At 42.8% G+C, this 20,646-nt stretch overlaps 1 protein-coding gene across 1 annotated transcript in view; it reads right to left on the bottom strand.

The window, feature by feature from the left end:
* The window catches only part of LOC133511280 (sodium/potassium-transporting ATPase subunit alpha-2-like), a 79,097-nt gene extending 59,514 nt beyond the window's left edge, over positions 1–19,583 (bottom strand). Inside the window, exons 1-5 of the mRNA XM_061840044.1 lie at positions 19,380–19,583; positions 16,553–16,719; positions 14,350–14,563; positions 13,300–13,429; positions 12,302–12,344 (exon numbers count right to left, since the gene is read on the bottom strand). Coding sequence (XP_061696028.1) covers positions 12,302–12,344; positions 13,300–13,429; positions 14,350–14,563; positions 16,553–16,719; positions 19,380–19,425 — 600 coding nt within the window. The 5' untranslated portion in view covers positions 19,426–19,583. The remainder of the gene's footprint in view (positions 1–12,301; positions 12,345–13,299; positions 13,430–14,349; positions 14,564–16,552; positions 16,720–19,379) is intronic.
* Positions 19,584–20,646: the final 1,063 nt, after the last annotated feature.

Raw genomic sequence — 20,646 nt, 5'->3', positions numbered from 1 at the left:
TGGATTGTTGACCCCAAGTGTTTGAAATAATCCACCTGCGCTATCTCTTCTCCCTGGAGCCTCTCGCTTCCTCCTCATAAATATATATGTACTATGTATTTTTAAATCAGGGAACTGTCAATTATAATAGCTGAATACAATTGCTACCTTTCATCATAATACAAGTTGTCTGTGAGGTTAAACGTAAGAAAGAAATAGAAATACATTTTGAAGGCCATTAAAATCAACTGAAAAGTGTTAAATTGAACCTTTTTTTTTTTCAAATTCTGCTTTATATTTGTGATGAAAAGTTGGTTAAAGTTTCATCAAGTTCATTTAAGCCATACTGTGAATTGTTGTTATTTGATTCGACAACCAAAATTAATGGAAAGAGAGCCAAATATATTAACTGGAAAAGATGTTAAAAATAAACTGTTTCTATTTTTGTTTGAAAAAAAAATTTATTCAAAAGTTAAAATCACAAAATATGTTACCACTCACCCCCCCCCCAAAACTATACAAATACTGCGATTGGCTGGTAACCAGTTCACGGTGTACCCCGCCTCCTGCCATTTGAAAGCGGGGATAGGCTCCAGCACTCCCGTGAGCCTTGTGAGGATAAGCGGCTCAGAAAATGGATGGAAATATCTAAATACTTGTTAAAAATACAACAATATTAAGTATTAAAGTAGATAGATAGATAGATAGATAGATAGATAGATAGATAGATAGTAGATAGATAGATAGATAGATAGATAGATAGATAGATAGATAGATAGTAGATAGATAGATAGATAGATAGATATAGATAGATAGATAGATAGATAGATAGATAGATAGATAGATAGATAGATAGATAGATAGATAGATAGATAGATAGATAGATGTTCAATCTCACTGTTTTAGGTTCATTCAGTTTTCTTTCTGACATTCAGCATTTGTATAAATGCTTATGTGCTTTATTTAAAAAGAATAATCGGTCTAAAAAGTCATGTGGTTTCTATTTCTTGAAATATTTGCAATCAATTCTATCCAACCAAACCAAAACAACTCCGCCAGCGCATGCATACTTCTGTTTTGAAGCCAAATGTGTTCACCACATGTTTCCAGTTTGCCACTCCGCTGTCCAAATTCAACTTACATTGCCTAACAAAGTCACTTTGTATCTATTGGAACGACTTATATAGTGTGACAGATATTTTAACAACTTCATTGAAGGAAAATGGGGGAAAAAAAGTACTTACCCCTTCGCCCATGTCGGACCTCCACAAGCCAGCGGCTGAAAAAGTGAACACTCAGACCACCCCCGCCACACGTGGCTTTTTTGAGGGCCTGACACCACATTTTTCGCCCGCCCCTCTTCCCCAATTCACGGGGGTAACCGGAGCCACACAGCCCCCCAGTCCACCCATCAGGCTCACTCATTCCCAGCTTCCCACTGGAGGGGAAAGGGGTGGTACCTCCACCTGCATGCTTGTAAAGACCCCCAAGACACAAAAACACACACACTCGTCGCAACAGATCATCAATCTGAGATGTCAACATTTTTCGTATGTAATTAAAATAAGACGCATAATATCAAATGGCTAAATTCTGGATTCATTCTGAGGAACTTTTAAGCAATTTTGCGATCCAATACCAGATATATGATCGAATAGTAAAAGCAGAGACAGTGTTGGTACAAATATGGATAATAACAGGAACATTTTTTTCCCTACTGGTGGAATTATTAAGCGACATGGTAGCCTCACAGTTCTCAAATCCCAGTCCTGCCTTTGTGGAGTTTGCATGTCCTCCCCGTCCATGCGTGCCTTTTCTTCGGGCACTCTGGTTTCCTCCCACATCCCAAAAATGTGCATTATTGGAGACTCTTAATTGCCCATAGAAATCATTGTGTGACTGTTCTCTGTCTCCATGTGCCCTGCGATTGGCTGGCAACCAGTTGTCAGATGTACCACGCCTCCTGCCTGTTGACAGCTGGGATAAGCTCCAGCACTCCCGTGACCCTTGTGAGGATAAGCGGCTCAGAAAATGGATGGATGGATGGATGATGTTCCACCACCAAGTCTCCATCTCCCCTTTCCTACCAGATGACACATCAAGTACTCTCCTGCCTGTCTCTCTGATAACCTTGGCTGTAGTATTCCAGTCTTCCGGGAGCCCTTCCTGTCCATCCAGAGCCTGTCTCACATCTCTCCGAAAGGCCACAGAACATTCTTCCTTCCTCAACTTCAACCACCTGATTCTCTGCTCTACCTTTGTCTTCTTAACCTTCCTACCCGCTAATGGAAGTCATCCGACACACCACCATCCTATGCTGTCGAGCCACAGTCTCCCCCACCACTACCTTACAATCAATAAGATCCTTTAGATTAAATTGTCTGCACAAAATATAATCTACCTGTGTGATTCTACTTCCGCTCATGTAGGTCACTCTGTGTTCCACTCTCTTCTGGAAATAAGTGTTCACCACTGCCGATTCCATCCTTTTTGCGAAGTCCACCACCATCTGAACCTCAAAGTTCCTTTGCTGGATGCTGTACTTACCCATCACTTCTTCATCGCCCATGTTTCCTTCGCCAACATGTCCATTGAAACCTGCACCAATCACAACTCTCTCTCTCCCTCTGGGATGCTCAGGACTACTTGGTCTCCTTGCAGAATTTCTCTTTCAACTCGAGGTCACATCCTACCTGTGGGGCACAGCCGCTAATCACATTAAACATAACACCCTCAATTTCAAATTTCATCCTCATCACTCGATCTGATACTCTTTTCACCTCCAAGACATTCTTACCCAGCTCTTCCTTTAAAATAACCCCTACTCCATTTCTCTTCCCATCTACTCCATGGTAAAATAATTTAAAACCTGCCGCTGAACTTCTAGGCTTACTGCCTGTCCACCTTCTCTCCTGATCACACAATAAATCAACCATATTCCGAATCATCATATTAACAAACTCCTGAGCTCTTCCTGTCATAGTTCCAACATCAAAAGTCCCCACACTCAGTCGTAGGCTCTTCGCTTTCCTCTTCTGTTTCTCCCAAAGAATCCAGTTTTGACCTCCATGGGGTACTTTAGGTAAATATGAAGATATTTCTTTTGCAAAGTTTTAAGACGGATGATTATGCTGGCTTGTACCTCCATAGGGCGCCGTTTTATGGTGGCTTACAATAATACTAAATATAACTTTTACCTGATTTATGATGAGCACGTGGACCTACTGAACTGTATTTTTAGCTTTCTACTTTGAGAGTCAAGCATATTGTGAGATGGTTGCTGGGTGGAAAAAGTTTGACAACCACTGTGGTAAGAGTAACATCAAACAGATAAATCTGAATAATCTTTCATGATCTTAAAATGAAAACCCAAACACATGAACAGTGTCGCCCATCCCGGTGCCGATCATTTTAAATTATGAAGGTAGAAGAATCATCAAGCTGCTAAATGTGAATGAATTTTGGTGTTGAGTTTTGGTTTTGTTTTGTTTTTTTTTACAACCCAGTATTAAGTAAATACAAGCACAGTATTATGAATAGTGATGATAATTCCCATACTCGGTAATAATGACAGTGGATGAGTTCGTTTTTTATTTTCTTGAGTGTCGATGTCATGCAAAACAAACTAAAAACGGCAACAATATTATCAATAACGATGCTAATACTTTTTTTTTCCCCTTCACAATGGAAGATCATCAAATTCCTGAACCGGAAAGAGTTTTCACGAGATTCAAGTGCTTTTGTGATCCAGTACCAAGCATCACCGAAAGTGATATTTTCTAACACTGAGGGTAGCTGCGTCCTCAAATTGGTGAATCTGAATTAATGTTTCAGACCTTAAAATATGATTGTGATGAGTTAAAACTCAGAACCTAATTTGGAAAAAGTGAATTCAAAAGTTTTTCATGAGGTATGCAGTATGTTTGTCTCTTTCATAGCGGTCTACAGTTAGCTTTAAGAAACCCAAATCATAGTAAGAGGAGTAAAGCATGCGGACTGAGTAAACTGAACGGGCCACATTTATCTAAGTCGCATAAAGCCGACACGTTCGGTCAGCACAAGGTTAAAAAATACCGCCGTCAGCTGATATTAGCGTTAGCATATTGGGAGCATACGCCAGCGGGCCCACACAACAGATGCTGCCGGTGATCCTGTGACACCGCCAGACTGGCGTATTTTCACACTGGCTGCCAACGCATGCTTTTTGACTTCTTGCCTTCTGTTACTTTTGCACTCATGAGCTTCAGGCAGATGAGTCACTTCATTAGGTAAACCTACACAATCTACTGTATGTACCGAAACATTCAAAGTCTCCCCCAAGGCTTTGGATTTGAGCGGAGGGAAGCGGCGTGGTGTTGTCTATCGTGAAGCAGAAGTTATTGGTGTTTTTAGTGACAGATTTGGAACCAATGGTTAACATTTATTGCTGTTGAGTGGAAGAAAATCGGTCTCCATCCAAGATCTGATGTTTTTCAGGTGAGCTCTTTGCAGAGGAAAAAAAATATATGACTGAAAGTACTGTAGTATTCAGTCTGTTTTGCTGCATAGTTTGTTCAAGTGTAACTTTTTCTAGGATTTTATAAGTGCATTTTCCATTACGTGTTAGCAACAAGCTAGCAAACTGAACGATAAGTGATTTGTTTGTTTTAAAAACACAAACATCTATTTGTTTAATTTAGTTTGGCAGAAAACTGAAACTAAAAGTGGCATTAAACAGCTTGAAGCTTCTTTTTTGAAGAAATTGTTCACTATTTGCCAAAGTGGTGCTTAGTGTTGTGTGAACTGCGTGCAGTGCTTATATGTCAAGTTTCTGCTCCCAAGTCAAAACAAACCAAAAAAAAAAAAAAAACTCATAGGCGGGTCGTCCTATGGCAAGGCATCACTGTATTAAAATACAAGAGTTAATTTGCCATTTGCGGCAGGGCATATCCCCGCAAATAAACTTCTGTAATCAATGCGGTCCCTAACATGGCTTACATTTTCCTATAGACCCCACAAGATGGCAGCAAAGCACTACCTTTGTCTAAATGAAGCGCTTCAACTGACTCCATCATAGTTGGCACAGTGATGCCATAAAATGGCGCCAGAGCAAAATTTGCATTTCAATGCTGTATTTTTATTACTTTGGCCTGAGTGCAAAACAGCAGATGGCTGTACAAATGCCAAACCGCTAAATATGCGAGCTAACAATGTAATGATGATCTAGTCTTGACTTCCAAATTTACATTTTTGTGAAATCTGGACCTGGTATAGACTTCATCTCATCGACATACAGAAAGGCTTCCATTAGATAGCAGGGGGTAAAATAAAGCTGTGTATCCACCTGTTTCTATTTATATAACAGAATGTCATGTTTTACTGCGAGTGTATGTACTTTGTGTTCCATTAAATGGTCCCAGTTTTCACATCGTCATTTCATTTGCGAGTAAATTGAGACAAGATTGCAATCATTTCACTATTTTGGTTTGATGCTGCGCCCTGCGTCTTTCGTCGTGCAAAATTGGTGCCTTGGCTCAATAAAGGTTGAGAAACTGTTTTAGCAGCCACTTTGCCCAAATTAGTCACCAAGTGCTAATTCAACAAATTAATAATTCTCTCAAACTGATGTTCCCCCTGCCCACATCAGATAAAGTGTAATTATGCCCTATTGTTCACACACAGACAGTGCAGGAGATATTTGCATTTTCTTTACAAATTTAAACCCATTTAGGTGTCTAATATGCCTTGCTATGGTCAAAATACCACAAGGATCATGAATCATAGAAATATTTTTATGGCATAAATTCTGCCATAGTGAAATCGTCCTGTTTTAGGGTCGGATGCAGCATTTCATTAATAAGCTACCAAAACACAGTTGTCAAACATTGTGGGCTTAAATGTTTTATTCACCTTCTTTTTACAACATATTACACATTCGATTAGTGCGATGACAAGCGTTAAATTAAATAAATGTAAAAAAAAAAAAAAAAAAACAACTTGAGGCTACAGTCAATTCAAATGAGGGAATGTTACATTGCTTCTAATATACTTCATAAAACATACAGAATTTTAAAGAAGATTACTACAAGCAGGAACATTCCAAATAGCTCGGAATTTTCAAAAGGAACATTCAAGTCTCGGCCATCCACAAGCTCGACGTCTGCCGAGCCACTCGTTGGCTCGTGGTTTGGTTTATTTTGGGGGAGGGGGGAGCACCTTTGAAGACCACCAACCGACCAAGACCTGGCAAACAATGTGCAGCCATCCTGAAAACTTTCCATTGGTCTATGTAGGCTAACACTATTGGTTTGATGTTTAGCTTGGCAGAGCGTGCACTGCACGGTGAACCATGTTTCCACCAAGTAGCATAGTTCGGTTCCAGTACGACATGAAATTCTTGGCATTTCCACTGTAAAAACTTGTAAAAAGTACCAAAGCAAATAGTCACTCCTGGTTTTGATGCCAAAGATTGACGCAAACTCCACCCATGTCAATTATTGTTCTGACTTCCTGTTCCTGCCACCTCTCCCTCTCCATTGTATTCCCTACGTGTAGGGGAGAAAAGCCCTCTGCCCCAAAAAAATTTTAGCCTTGGGGAAATTATGCCTAGCAACAAGTTAAAAAGTCGAGAAAACATCAAATTCAGTCGGTTGAGGTTGTGACCTTCTCACTTGTTGTGATGTTCTGAAGGTTCTTGCCAGACCGGGACTCACATTTTTAAACGATGCATGGGGCAACAGAGCCCTCTGGCCCAGAAATTTGACCAAGGCAGACTTTTGCCCAACAACTAAGTGACAAACGAAAGAATCTGAATAATCTTATCTTTGTGTATAGGTAGCTAAATTTTCTGTTGTTGGCGTTTTTCCAAGGTTCCTGTCCACTCTCCCTCACTGTGTGTGGGGCAGCAAAGCCCTCTGCCCTAAGTCACCAAGCAATTAGCGTAGCAAATGTGACTGGGCTAAATTTTGAATGCAACTTTACCTAGATACAAAGCAGAAAAAGTCAAGAAAGCATCCAGTCAAGTGGGTTTATCTCATTGAAGTGCCGAGCTAGTTTAAGTTTTCGCAGTCGATGTGTTACGGACGTTCTTTCCCATTCAATTCTGCCTAGCAACAAATGGAAAAATCCAAACTAGTTAGTTGTACTAGTTGCTGGTAAAGTTTTCAGTGGTCAAATTGTTCCCTGAGGTTTCTGCCACCTCTCCTTCTCCTTTTTTTGCTACGTGTGGGGCACCTCAGTCTTCTGCTCCAACAGGTTGAAATTATTTTCTTGGGGTCTCTAAGGATTTCTGCCGGGCTACAAGCCAAAGTCAAGAAAAAAAATCTGTTCTACTTTTTGCCATTAAGTTTCCCACTTAAGTTCCTGAAAAAATTGCCAACAACTAGTTATTAATTATCGACATGTTTCTGAATTTGCTTACAACCCTCCTTTTCCTGCTATGAGTTGCGGGGCAGTTCAGCCTCCTGCCCCATGCAGCCCCAAAAGAACAGTATTTGCCTAGCAACAAGTGTTCCCTTCAGTCCTGCCGCTGCATCTAGCTCACTAAAGTTTTCAGTTATTGGGTTGCAGCTAAAAAAAAATGTAATACAAATATACAACAGTGGCTGTTTGTCCTTTACCAAATTCCGCTTGCATGTCATTAAATTATTCCGTTATTGAGGTGGAGCAAAATATATATATTAGATTACAACAGAGGCTGCTTGACCTTTAAGAATACTTTATACTTGCGTCTTGCACACGAAAAAAAACCAAACAAACAAACAAAACCGATCAGGATTCACTTGCCGACAAGAACTAGACCTCCTGGTGGAAACGTGACTCTACATAGAACCTCCGTTTGCCAGTCGGGTGCAGAGGTGAGCGTCTTGGCATTTAAACAAAAGACAGTAGGCAGGTCAGAAGAAGGGGAGCGGCATGGCGAGGACCACACGGGTCTCCAGGAGAGTTAAGGGAGGATGGGGTTGTTTGAAGGACAAGCGAAGAGAGGTAGGGGGAGGAGGGAGCTGGAAGTCCGATAAGGAGAGGCTTAACGAGCAGAGTGGATTGTATGGAGTCCTATTCTGCGGGGCCGCCAGACGACAGGAAGCAGAAGGAGATAAAAGCCAAAGATGTGATGAGGACACCGCAAAGGAGGGATGGCAGAGAGACGTTTGGCAAAAAGGAGGAAGGTCCCGTCTTAAGTAGCTCCCGTCTGCGGCCCGCCATCCGGCCCCTTGACGTCATTCGTGCTAGTCAGTCGACGGCCTGCCAGGCGAAACGGCGGCAGCAAAATCATTCCCAACACCGACCCGCTAACTCCACCAAGAAATACGCAGCTGTTACAGTACAGGCGGCCAGAAATAGATGCCATTAACGTCCATCAGGGGCCGGGGGTAGGCTCCGGACCGCCGCTGTCTTCCAACGGGCTGAGACGAGACGGCACCAACCAGTTTGTTGGATTTTATTGAGAGAAAGTAAAATTTAAGATCATTTAACTACAATTTCATTTGTGTTCTTTGATTCGTATATATGAGTAAATGAGTTTAAAAAAAAAAAAAAAAAAAAACAGTGTGGATATTTGCATGAGAGCCTCATCAAGGCAATGTAAGTTTCCGCAAAAATAGGGAAGATATCTTTACCCTGACGGTATTTGACTTTTTAACTTCAAAAAGTGCAACTTTGTTGATTTGACCAAATATGACACATCACTCTGGCATACCCCACCCAATCTCCCCCCAAAAATACTTTTTATCTTACCCTAACTCAGATATGACTCTATACCCCAAAATGTCCAACAAATAATTTTGTTCTTGGGATATTTGTATTTTCTTCCCAATAATTCCAACTTTATACTGGCATATAAATGTGACTTCATCCCCTATTGCAAGGTTTTTTTTTGTTTAACCAATAATATTTACCTGAAAAAAAAAAATTCAGAATACTTTTATTAACTATGTCTGGAGATATGGCTTTTATCTTGAAAAATACGGCTTGCAATGTAATAACTTTCTCTTAATATTGAAATGTTTTTAAATGAAAAAAATGCAACTCTCTACTTATTCCGACATGGCTCCCCCCCAAATCTCATTATATGAAGAGTTTTTAATCATAAAAAGAACAGGAATCATATCCCTCTCGATGCTGCCGCAAGGTTTGGCCTGGTCGTCGTCACGTGGTTTCCGCCAGATTGAGTCATAAAGGCAAGAAGATTCAGGAGGCTTCGAACCGGCCCGTGGGGCGTCTGGCGAGCTCCTGCGGCGCCGATTATGAGGGTCGTTAGGCCTTAAACACTTTTTTTTACGCGTCGCCCGGTGAGTGCATAAAGGGACTCCTGCGAGGAAATTATTTGACACAGCCACTGACAGAGCGGTTGGCGGGGGAGGGAGCGGGTGGGGTGTCTATTCTTCCTATAGCTTGTCTTAAAGGAGGAGAGATAATGGGAAGTCATGACGACTGAGGGGAAAGGAGAAGTGGGGGTGCGCCACGCAGACTAGAGAGGTGGAGGCGTCACGGAGGAGTCAGACCTTTATCTAAGAAAATAAGGAGAAGAAGGGTCAGGGAGTAAGAGAGAGGAAGAGAGAGGACATTGTGGTTAGAAGAGAATATTGAAACATTTGAAGGGCGGGGGGGCAGGGGGGGCAGTACGGTGCCTCTGCACACAAGCGACGGGGCAGCGTTGCTATTAAAACGAGGCTGGGACTTGATAACGACCACTTCGGGACCATAAATCTCAGTCCATGTGGATACGATTAGACTCGTTTATCACAGGTGGTATCCAACGCGCCGCGAGCGCCCCGCTTATTTGAGGGCGAGCCGCCGGGCAAGCCGAGAAAGGAGGCCGGGGGCTTTGGAGGGGGCACCACCCGGGCCCCCCTCGCCGTTCTTGCGGGTCAGCTCCAGCTCGATGGTCATGAGCACCCGCCCGGCGGCGTCCTCCACTGCCGCCCCTTCGCCACCCGTCCCTCCCTCCCGGCCGGGCCGGAGCAGCCGCCCAAGGAGCGCGCCCCAGCCCCGCCCCGTATCCTATTTGCGATCCTTGCGGGACTCCTGCTTCTTCTTCTCCGAGGCCTTCAGCTTGGCGGGGTCAGCCGCTGGCGCGGGGCCCTGTCGGTGAGCAGGGAGAGAGGGGGGTGGGGGGAGAACAGGGGTGGAGAGTCACTCGAGGAGGAAAGGAAGTGCCAGGGGGAGGGTTTGGTTTTAGAGGGACGGGCGATGCTGTGGTGAAGGGGAGAGAAAAACATTTAAAAAAAGTAGAAGAGACTCAAAGAGGTGAGAAAGAGGAGTGGGGGAGGGGCGGAGAGACATCCTTTTAAGGGCGGGGGGAGAGAGTGAGTGGGGGTGGTGTCCAGAGCTGGAGGGCGGGGGCAAAAGAGGTAACCAGGCATTAGGATGGGACACAGTGACAAGTGGGCTCCATGCACCTGTTCAACTTATGACAATTCAGTAAAATCACACACAAGCGGAGTGCTGGAAATTTCTTGTTACATTTTCTATTCCTCCAAGGATTTGGATGCAAAAAAAATGTGCCCGCCAAAATACATAATTCTCCCGTCTAATGGTGAATTTTGTGTGACATTTTGAGCATTTCTACAAATCTATTAGAAAAGGGACTAACAGAATCATTTAAAAAAAAAAAAAAAAAAAAAAGCCCCCTAACCGAAGAGTTATTTGGAGCCAAAATGAGGAACAGGAATTGCTCGAATTTAAACCATGTCAAAACCTAGACATAAGTAGACAAAATCTCCTCCAAAATAACAACACTTAAAGTAGAATTTTGGAGCATTTAAAAGCAACCTTTGTGAGTAAGAGAACTTTAAAAACGTCGACTGCTGGCGGCGAGGAAAATTGAAAACACAAGCATCAGCTTGACGAGCACGCCGGCGCTCTCTAATCAACCCCCCGCTGAACACCTCTAATTGGACTCTGATCATCATCACAAAGATGAACAAGGAGAAGAGGAAGAATAAAAAGAACAAGAGGATGTGGACACATCCGGAACCGTGGCGGTGCAGAGCTTCTGGCCCTTGAGGCTAAAATGGAGGACACCGGGGATGGGATGGGATGGGATGGGGGAGAGGGGTGAAGAGGAGGAAGATGAAGAGTGAGTGCTAGTGATTTCCTGTCTGAGCGCATCACATGACCTGAAGGCGAAGAGGAGGGGAAGGGAGGATGGGAGGGGCAGATGCTCCTCCAGGCCTGTCGAGAAGTCAAAGGTGACGAGGGAAGAAGGGTGAGGAAGACGAGCTTAAATCGATACACAGCGCTCACTGCAATTATCATTCCACGACCACGTGTGAGCGTGTGCGTGTGTGTGTGTGTGTGTGTGTGTGTGTGTGTGTGTGGTGTGTGTGTGTGTGTGTTGTGTGTGTGTGTGTGTGTGCATGTGTCTTTGGCTTTGTATTCCCATATATGAATAAATAACTTCAAAAAAACAGGGAGGATACATGCATGACAGCGTCGTCAAGGCAACCAAGCAACGATCACATTGCCCTGCACTTGCCCACACACACACACGCACACACTCACACACACGCAGTGCTCTGTGGCACTGGAGAGTAACCTGACAATCATCTGACAGTTAAAAGAAGAGAAGAAGAAGAAGAAGAAGAAGAAGACAGTGGAGTTGTGGGGTTTGAGGACTTGGGGGTGGGCATGTGGGGGGTTCTAGAATGACGACAATGAGTGTCAAAGGCAGTTTGACGCCCCCTGTAGGTCTGCAGTGTGATAACAAGAGGGGCTTCGTTTAGTTTGGCATTTTGAGACCTCGACTGACTGAGTTTATGTGACATGTTGTTCAAAATACACGATACAGACAACACTTAAAACAAAGGATTCTTGATTTTGGTATATTATTTTTTTTCCCAACTATAGTGACACTCAAAATCAACAGGATTTTTTTATGTCATGACACTAAAAACCAATGCAGTACTTTTCAGACTCAGTGCCAACATTGCAAATCCATGAGGTTCTTTTCATAGTGGTGTGAAAGTCAAAGTCTGATAGTGTTCTATCCAGCTTTTGATTTTTATCCTGTCGTGATGCTCAAAATCAAATCAGGTTCATTGCGTAAAGTTGCAACAATGAAAATCAATTGGGTTCTTTTCAGAATGGCTCAGCAGTCAAAATCAATAAAGTTCTATCCATTGATTTGTAGAATATCACAGTGCTCAAAATCAATAGGGTACATTTCTTAATGACATGACGCTTAAAATTAATGTGTTTCTGAACGTCACCACAGTCAAAAATAGCAGAACACCAATGGTCCAATACGGTTGCTTGTTTGATGTGGTGTTGGTGTGCGATTGGGCGAGAAGCGACAACACGAGTGAGAAAAAAAAAAAACTGACGTGTGGCGTCAACTTGCCTGTCTCTGCTGTGATCCCTCCTTCTTTTTCTTGCCGTGTTTGCTGGGGGACAAAAAAACAAAACAAAACAAATAGAATTCAAGATGTCTTTCTGGTGTTACTTAGCGTCGCCACACTAATCTACTGCATCCGCCGGATTAGCAACCGGATTACACGGAGATGACGATTAGAATCAAACTAAATCACTTCCCGCGCACCCAGAGGCGGCGCTAAGGGGTTGCATGTCATAACGCTCAAAACAAATGGGCTTCTTGGTGTGACGTTACGTCAACAACACTTGGTTAAGATCATCGGTGGAATATCAGAGAAAAAAAAAAGTTTTCTCCCTGATCCTTGACTGATTTAGGTTTCTTGTTACAATGTCACATCAATCCAAATCATCTTTGTCCGTTATGTCGTCACTAAATGAAAAAAGCACAAGCAAATAAACATGGGTTTTCTTGATTTTTAACGAATTTAGGTCCCCTAAAATCAATGGGGTTCTTACCAATTCACAACACTCAAAATCAATGGGATTTGTGCCAGTGGATTACAACAAAAACCCCAACCCCAAATAAATAAATGTTTTTTTTTTCATCTATTAGTAATTTAGGCCCCTCAAACCAATAGACTTCTTGTCTGTCACCAGACTCAAAACCAGCAGGTTTCTCGCCATAACATCACAACACTCATAACCTGTAGTTTCTTTTTTATATGGACGTTAGTAATTTAAATAACCACGAGAAGCAGTCGGGTACTTTTCAACCCATCTGAATCGGCGACATTGCATCACGTGTCACTCAAAAATAATACGCTTCTTTTCATGATGTCACGTAACCCAAAACCTGCCTCATCACACCTAAACATTCAAAAGGATGGCCACTTGATCCGATCAGACCTGAGCTTAGGCCGCTACTCGGCGACGCAGGTGTCGGTGCCCGGGAGGGGCTCCGGCCGCAGCCGCAGGCCGAGCCACCCGCCGGGCAGCCGGAGCGACCCCTCGGGGCCCCGCACTGACCTGACACTGAGGCTGAAGACGCGGCGCGCCACCAGGAAGCGCATCAGGTAGTAGATGACCACAATGAGCAGTAGCAGGCCCAGCACCGCGCCCACAATGGAACCCGTGATCACGCCCGCCTGGATGGGCACTGCGACACAAGGAGGTGCCGGGATTAAGAGACAGTTAAAAATGAAGTAGTGGTTAAAAAAAAAAAGAGGGGGGGGGGGGCACGATTGGATAAAAACAAGGGCCAAAAACAAGCAATTATATCAGAATTGATTTTGAAAGAAAATTATGAGAGGAACAAAAAGTGAAGGAAAAACTTAAAATGGGGGGAAAAAAGTTGCTATAAATGTGAGTGAAAAGTGTGAAGATAAGTGCCAACAAATTAGCAAAAGTAAAACTTGACAGTTAAAAAAGTGACGAGCGATGAATGAATGAAACAAATGAGGATTAAAAGAAGCAGTAAAACTGTGACATTAAAAATGTGACATGAAAGTGAAAATTTATAAGTGAAAAGAAAAAAGTAAAACTGAGGGGGAAAAAAATTCTGTTCAAAAATAGTGATGGTAAAAATTGATGACAAAAGTGACGATAAACAGATGCTGAAAAAAATCAAGTCAAAAGGAATGTTAAAAAAAATGATAGATGAAAAAGTTGTGGTAGTAAAATAATGGTAAAAGCATGACAAAAATGGCAGTACAAAAGAGGAAGTACAAATAGTGCCAAGAAAAACTAATGAAAGTTTAAAGTCAAGTGATGTGAAAATGTGACACTAAAAATCTAATGGTAAAAAAATGCATTGAGAAAAAAGTAACAGTTAATTTTTTTTTTTTTTAATTGATGGAATGAAAATAACAAATATGAAGATGAAAAAAGTGACAGGAGAGTTGAGGAGGAGAATGGAGGAAGGTCGCCAGCTCAAGGAAGCGATAATCATAAAGATAAGATAGGAAGACCTTTATCGGAATCGACACCCCAATGGCAGCGGCAACATGTACGCTTCCCTCCCATTCGTCAACAAACGAGCAGAGGTTAGCTACCGTGACGACAAAGCAGCGGTCGCACCTTTCTCAAAGACCAGCAGGCGCACGTTGGAGGGCCGGCCCACGATGTCGGGCGGGTTCTTGGCGTCGCAGGTGAACGTTCCGTTGTCGCTGAACTCCAAGTTCTTGAGCAGGATAGAGCCGTCACGGCGGCTGGGGTCCCCCACGAACTCCAGCCGGTCCCTGAAGGGACCCTTGTTGTCCACGTAGGCCATGCCGCCCGTGTAGTGGAAGATCTGAAAATCGCATTTGCATTTTTCAATTGGTTTAAGTTTTTAATATCTTTTCATTTAAAGTTTCGTTTCCTCCGCTTTAAATTGCCCGTAGGTGTGGTTGTGAGCGCGACTGGTCATTTGTTTCGATGTGCCCTGCGATTGACTGGCGACCAGTTCAGGGGGTACCCCGCCTGCTTGCCCGGGGGATAGCTGGGATAGGCTCCAGCAATCGATCGACCCTTGTGAGGATAGGCGGCTCAGATTACGGCTGGACGATTGCTCAAAATGTTATTTTTTTTCAGGACTCTTGTTTTCCTACCAATCAAAATTAACATTTTTTATAGTAAAGAAATTGTACTAAAACATAAGTTAATGATTCTCCATAATATTCGAATAATTGAAGAGCAGTAAGGAAAGACAAAGCAGATGCCAAAATGTGCGCCAAAGGAGGAGGGACGTGAATGAGGATGAGGCCACACCGGGACAATTTAAGAGATAATGAGAGAGGAGGAAGAAGAGGAGGAGGAGGAAGAGGACAGGACAGAGGGAGATGAAAGGTGAGATTAGAGGAGAGACAGGAGAGGACGATAAGAGGACGATGAAATGAAAAAAAAAAGGTGCTGGAGCAAGATTACAGGCTAATGCATGCAAAGTGCAAACGTGTTGATGTGAACGAATGAAGGAGTCACATTCAAGTTCCATTAGCAGTCGTCCCTTATTAGCAGGTCTGCTCTTCGCGGATTGGCTGGAAGTAGTCACATGATTCCCTTTGCCTTCCACACTTTGTGACCAGATATCGTTCCAGCCATCCTTTTTCTGCAACACTTGTCCTCGTTAAGGTTTAATGTTTTTTTTTTGTTTGTTTGTTTGTTTGGGTTTTTTTTGGTGGAGGGGTAGAACTCCAAGGGAAACCAAAGGGAAAAAAAGTTCACTGGAGGTTTTTAATTTTAGCCAATCGCAGGGCGCACATTAAAAAAAAAAATTGTACTGACATTCACAATTAGGAGCAAATGTGAGTCTTCAATTAACCTTCACTACGTTTTTGGCATGTGGGAGGAAACCAGAGTCCCCGGAAAAAACCCACGCAGGGACGCAAACTGCACATAGGGGAGGCCGGGTTTTGAACCCGGATCATTACAAATGTGAGACAGAAGTTCCAAGCAGTAGTCTTCCCTACTTACATTATTTTTGTTTCATTTTAAAAACATGGTTCAATAGAAACAAAATGACTTCAGTTGATTTAAAACATAATTTGATAAGAGCATAAATATAAGAACTATTAAATAAAATTAATCTGTTCCCCACAGTCGCTCGAGGCCATGTAGTTGGATCCCCTTCCTAATTAATATTATACTAATTATCGGCGATGACTTGGATTTATTTTATTATTTTTTTCCCCCCGAACACTAAATTGATATACTGTGATGCGTCGGGACACGAGCAACCCGACTTGGGAGTGTTTAGAGGCCCAGGCCGAGTTTTTGCTTTGACTTCGGACCCCATACTTGTGAAAGGAAGTCCTGCAGGACGGCAGGAGCCTCCACTAACCTGACAACGAGCAGCACTTTGCCTGATAAAATTAGTAAATATTTTTTTGCAGAAAGAAGCGTCGAGTAGCCACTCCCAGCGGGAGTCAGCTTGAAAACTAACAAGAACGTGGAGAGGTTGGCACACAAAATTCATGTGGGGTGCAAATGCTGTCACTGTTTGTACACACTAACTTCATATCTTAATACTCTCTTCCATTATGTTTTTATGACTATATGGTTTTTCCAAAAACAGTTTTTTAAAAAATTGGGTGCTTTGGGAGGGGGTGGAACAGATTATTTGGCTTTATATTCAATTTAATAGAGAAATATGTTTTGAAATACGAGTGTTTGAGAGAATATGGTCACGAAATCAATTAAACTCATATCCCAGACACCATATACTGTATTTATATATTTTAAACTTTTAATCGTGTAGTTACTAGTGTGATACAACGTAATGACTTGTGTGCGTAAAGCTTACGGAGATGCTGTCCCTGGACCCGTCAGGTCTGTAGGTCCAGGAGAAGGTGACGTCCTCGGAGGTCCAGCGCCAGGAGAAGAAGGAGCAGGAGAGCCGCACCTCGGTGCCCACCAGGGCGTGGCGCTCCCAGCCCGTGTAGATCACGATGCCCTGGGACGGCTCGGGCACTGCCGACCGGGAAATAGCAAATGTCACTTCCAGCTATCGGAAGATCCGAAAAACTAAAAAGCTCCAGACACCCCAAGTCAGAAGACCTCCGAAAGGTTTCTGAACCTCTCCAAAGTACAGTACTACCCTCCCAAACAGGGTCTACTTTCAGCCCCCAATGCTCCAAAAGTCCCAACAGTTCCTGGGTAAACCAGAAATATCTAACGCCACATTTCGAACCAAGTAACTCCATTTTTGGTACTTGCAGTTTCTGGACTAAAAAGGCTCCAATCAGATATGTGCCCGGACCGCTCCAATGTACTAGGCCTCCATGATCAATTATAGCAGAACTAAATTTAGACTATAGTTCATGTGGTCCAAAAACACAGTGGTCCTCCATAAGTCCCAAGTTCCAGGTTTAAGTTGGTGTAATGGCCAAAAATAACCAAACCACATTTCCACCTAATGTACAAGGAACTTTGCATCCTTGGTACTTGCAGCTCCTGAAACCAAAATCTCAAATTAGATTGTGTTCAGGGCAGCAGACCCTCACACTAAAATGTAATTTAATGTAATGCCCCAGTAACAAGGTCCCTAGAACTAAACTTACACACTAGTTCACATTCTCGAAAAACACACAATAGTCCTCCAAATGTTTACAGTTTCTGGGGGAAGGTTTTAAAGTGGATATGTTAGGTATTGATTTAGGAACTACAACATTTAGAAGAACATCTCGTTCCATTATTGGTGCGATTTTTAGTATTACAGCCAAAAAGAAGACCTACTGGAGTCCAAAATCTAAAATACATTCAGGCAATATATATATATATATATTTTTTTTTTTTTTTAATTTCACCTCAATACTACTATCTGATGATAAATTTAAAAAAAAAAACAAAAACAAAAAAAAACAGTTCCTATGAACAAAATGGCGATTCAAAGTCACATTTTCAAGTCCAGAACTGTTTTGTTTCTGCAGTTTTGTTGTATTTCTTGAACTAAAACGTTCTTTTGGACATTTGGGACATAAAATGTGACTAGCCACATCCTGTCTGAGAGGTTCCTGGACCTCTCAACAGTAGTACTACTTATTCTTTCTGTCCCCAAAAAACAAAATAAATACATGAATAAATCTCGAGACTTTTCTGTGATGTTTTCTGCTGCATGCATACTCAGGACAGGAAGTGTTTAGGTGCAGGAACTCTATTTGCAAAGAGATAAAAGTTCCTGGAGCTTCAGCTAAAAATGCAGCTTTACATGACCATCGTGTGTTTGGACTACAGGATTTCCTAAATTTAGCATCAGAGCCAAAAAGACCCTACTCGGGGAAGTGTTACACTAAAAAGATGAAAATATTGTATATGCAGCGAGCGTGTCCATTATCATCCCAATCAAAGTGAAATGTAGTGAGAAAATATTGAATGTGTCACTAGCAGCGCATGGATGATGACTGATGCTAATTGGCTTTCGGGCACTATATCAATATTTCACCATCCGGGAAAAACCTGACGCTGTCAAAAAAAAAAAAAAAAAAAAAAATCGGACCGCAAAGAGTAACATCTTAATAACGTTCCGGAAAAAGGAAAATAGCGAAAGTTCTATTGTCGCAAGATAAATTGCAACCATGGGGAACAAGAGCACTGTGTCAATTAACAAAGAGGACAGTGGAGTTAATTAAAGTACAGTCAATTAATCCCCCGCTAAGCTTCTTATGGTCGTTAAGGAGGAAATGCTGAGGACCAATCAGAATCATCAATGCATGCTTACAAGTTGGGCAAGTCGCATAACCTATTTTAACATACATTATTAAAATCCATTTTTATGAGCCGCTTATCCTCACAAGCATTGCGGCAGTACTGGAGCCAATCCCAGCCGTCATTGGGCAGGAGGCGGGCTACACCATGAAATGGTTGGCAGCCAATCGCAGGGCAGATGGAGACAGAGAACAGTTGCACTCACAATTACACCTCGGGGCAATTTAGAGACTCCAATTAATGTTACATGTTTTTGGGATGTGGGAGCAAAGCGGACTGCCCGGAGAAAATCCACGCAGGCATGGGGAGAACACACAAACTTCACACAGGCGGGGCCAGGATTTGAATCCTGGTCCCCAGAACTGTGAGGCCAACACTTTACAGCTGTGCCACCATGCTGCCCCAATTGGAAAACAATTTTTGAAAATATTGTATGTTGTTTTTGCATACATGTCAAAAGTATATGTGGAGATACACACAAGTAAAACAGGGAGGATACATGCATGACAGCAACCAAGCAATGATCGCGTCGCCCTGCACTTGCCCACACACACACACACACACACACACCACACACACACACACACCCATAAAGAGACTCAACATCCTTACTGTCCAATGAAAAACCAAAATCAAATTTGATTGAAAATGAAAATATTTTTTGCCATTTTTCTCTGTAATAATAACTGAATCGATTTGGAAATATCCACACACACATACACACAATATTACCACTGTTCCCAGAAACTTTTTTTTGCTCATGTGAAAACAAAAAAATACTTTGGATGCTTTCTCCGGATCGAAAAAAATGGAGGTAGAGTACATATTTTTCATTGTAAATGTTGGAAATCATGGCGGCACATCCTGGGGTTACAAAACTTGATGCAGGTGCATGTTATTCTATGAATATACATATTGCTATTTACCTGCGGCCAGGAAGAGAAGGGACGCCAGTGGCACCAGGATCAGCATGATGGTCTTCGGCGAGTATGGACTTCCCACCGACAAGGAGGAATCAACAGCGGTGACAAACACAAAAAAACAGACACAGAGACAAGCAAACTGTCTCAGTAACGTAAGAGTCCCACTCTGCAGGCGAGTGTGCAAAGAAGAAGAAGATGAACGTTGGGGCCAAGAGGCACAGGACAGCAACAGAAGGCCTGACGGCGTGCGGAGTCTTTATAGGGGGACACACCCCTTGCTCGGCCCCTGGCCCCAGGGACCCTCCTCCCCCTCCGGAGGGGCCAAGCAGGATCGCAATCCCTGACACAGCCCCACCCTTGATTGACACGCTGACGTTATCCTCCAAGCGGAAGACAGGAAGCGATATTAACTGTAAGAGGGGTCAACTTTGCCAAGTTTAAAGAAACCGACACCACCCTGGACAACCTTGGATTAACCTACCCCTGCTTGAACCATTCTAGACACCCTGAAGCAACTTCTGAACACTCTGGATCACTGTATACCACTTTGGATCACTCTAGGCTACCTTAGCCCAGTCTTAAATCACACTGGACCATGCTAGAAGACGTTGGACAACCTTAGACTATCTTGGACCAAATTTAGACCCATTTAGACTACTACAGACCACCTTGATTTTAATTTTTATCCCCCTTGGACCACCCTTTATCATTTTGGAAAACTCCAGGTCACCTTTAAAAATCTTGACTACTCAGCAACATTCTAGCAATATACCTTGGACCAAATTTCCAGCATGTTGGTTGGCATGTTTAGACCACCTTAGATCACCCGAGAGCACCTTTAGTCACCCTGGACCACCTTGGATCAAACTTAGACCACCTTTGACTAATTTAGCCCAATCTAGACAATCCAGGACCACCTTAAATAAACCTTCAACCACCCTTCACCACACTGGACTATCCCTGGACACCTAAAACCTGATGTGGAACAAACCAAGACCACTCTATACTACCTTGGACTTTGGAGTTCAAGTTGCATGCCTCTAAGATACCTTTGACCAACCTTTGATGACTTCGGACTAATTTAGACTAAAGTGCCACTTACTTAGATTACTGCAGACCACCCTGAACCTTTTGGGGCTTCCATTTTGACATAGACTCAACCACCCTTGACCACACTGGATTAACCGTGTACTACCCTGGACCACCTTGGACTCCTCTAGACAACCTGGACCAACCTTAGATCAACCTGGACAGCTCAAAACAAGCTTAG

Source organism: Syngnathoides biaculeatus, chromosome 13, assembly GCF_019802595.1.
Source record: "Syngnathoides biaculeatus isolate LvHL_M chromosome 13, ASM1980259v1, whole genome shotgun sequence".
Classification (NCBI taxonomy): domain Eukaryota; kingdom Metazoa; phylum Chordata; class Actinopteri; order Syngnathiformes; family Syngnathidae; genus Syngnathoides; species Syngnathoides biaculeatus.
Note: the sequence above shows the minus strand (reverse complement) of the source record. Positions and strands in the feature narration are given on the sequence as shown.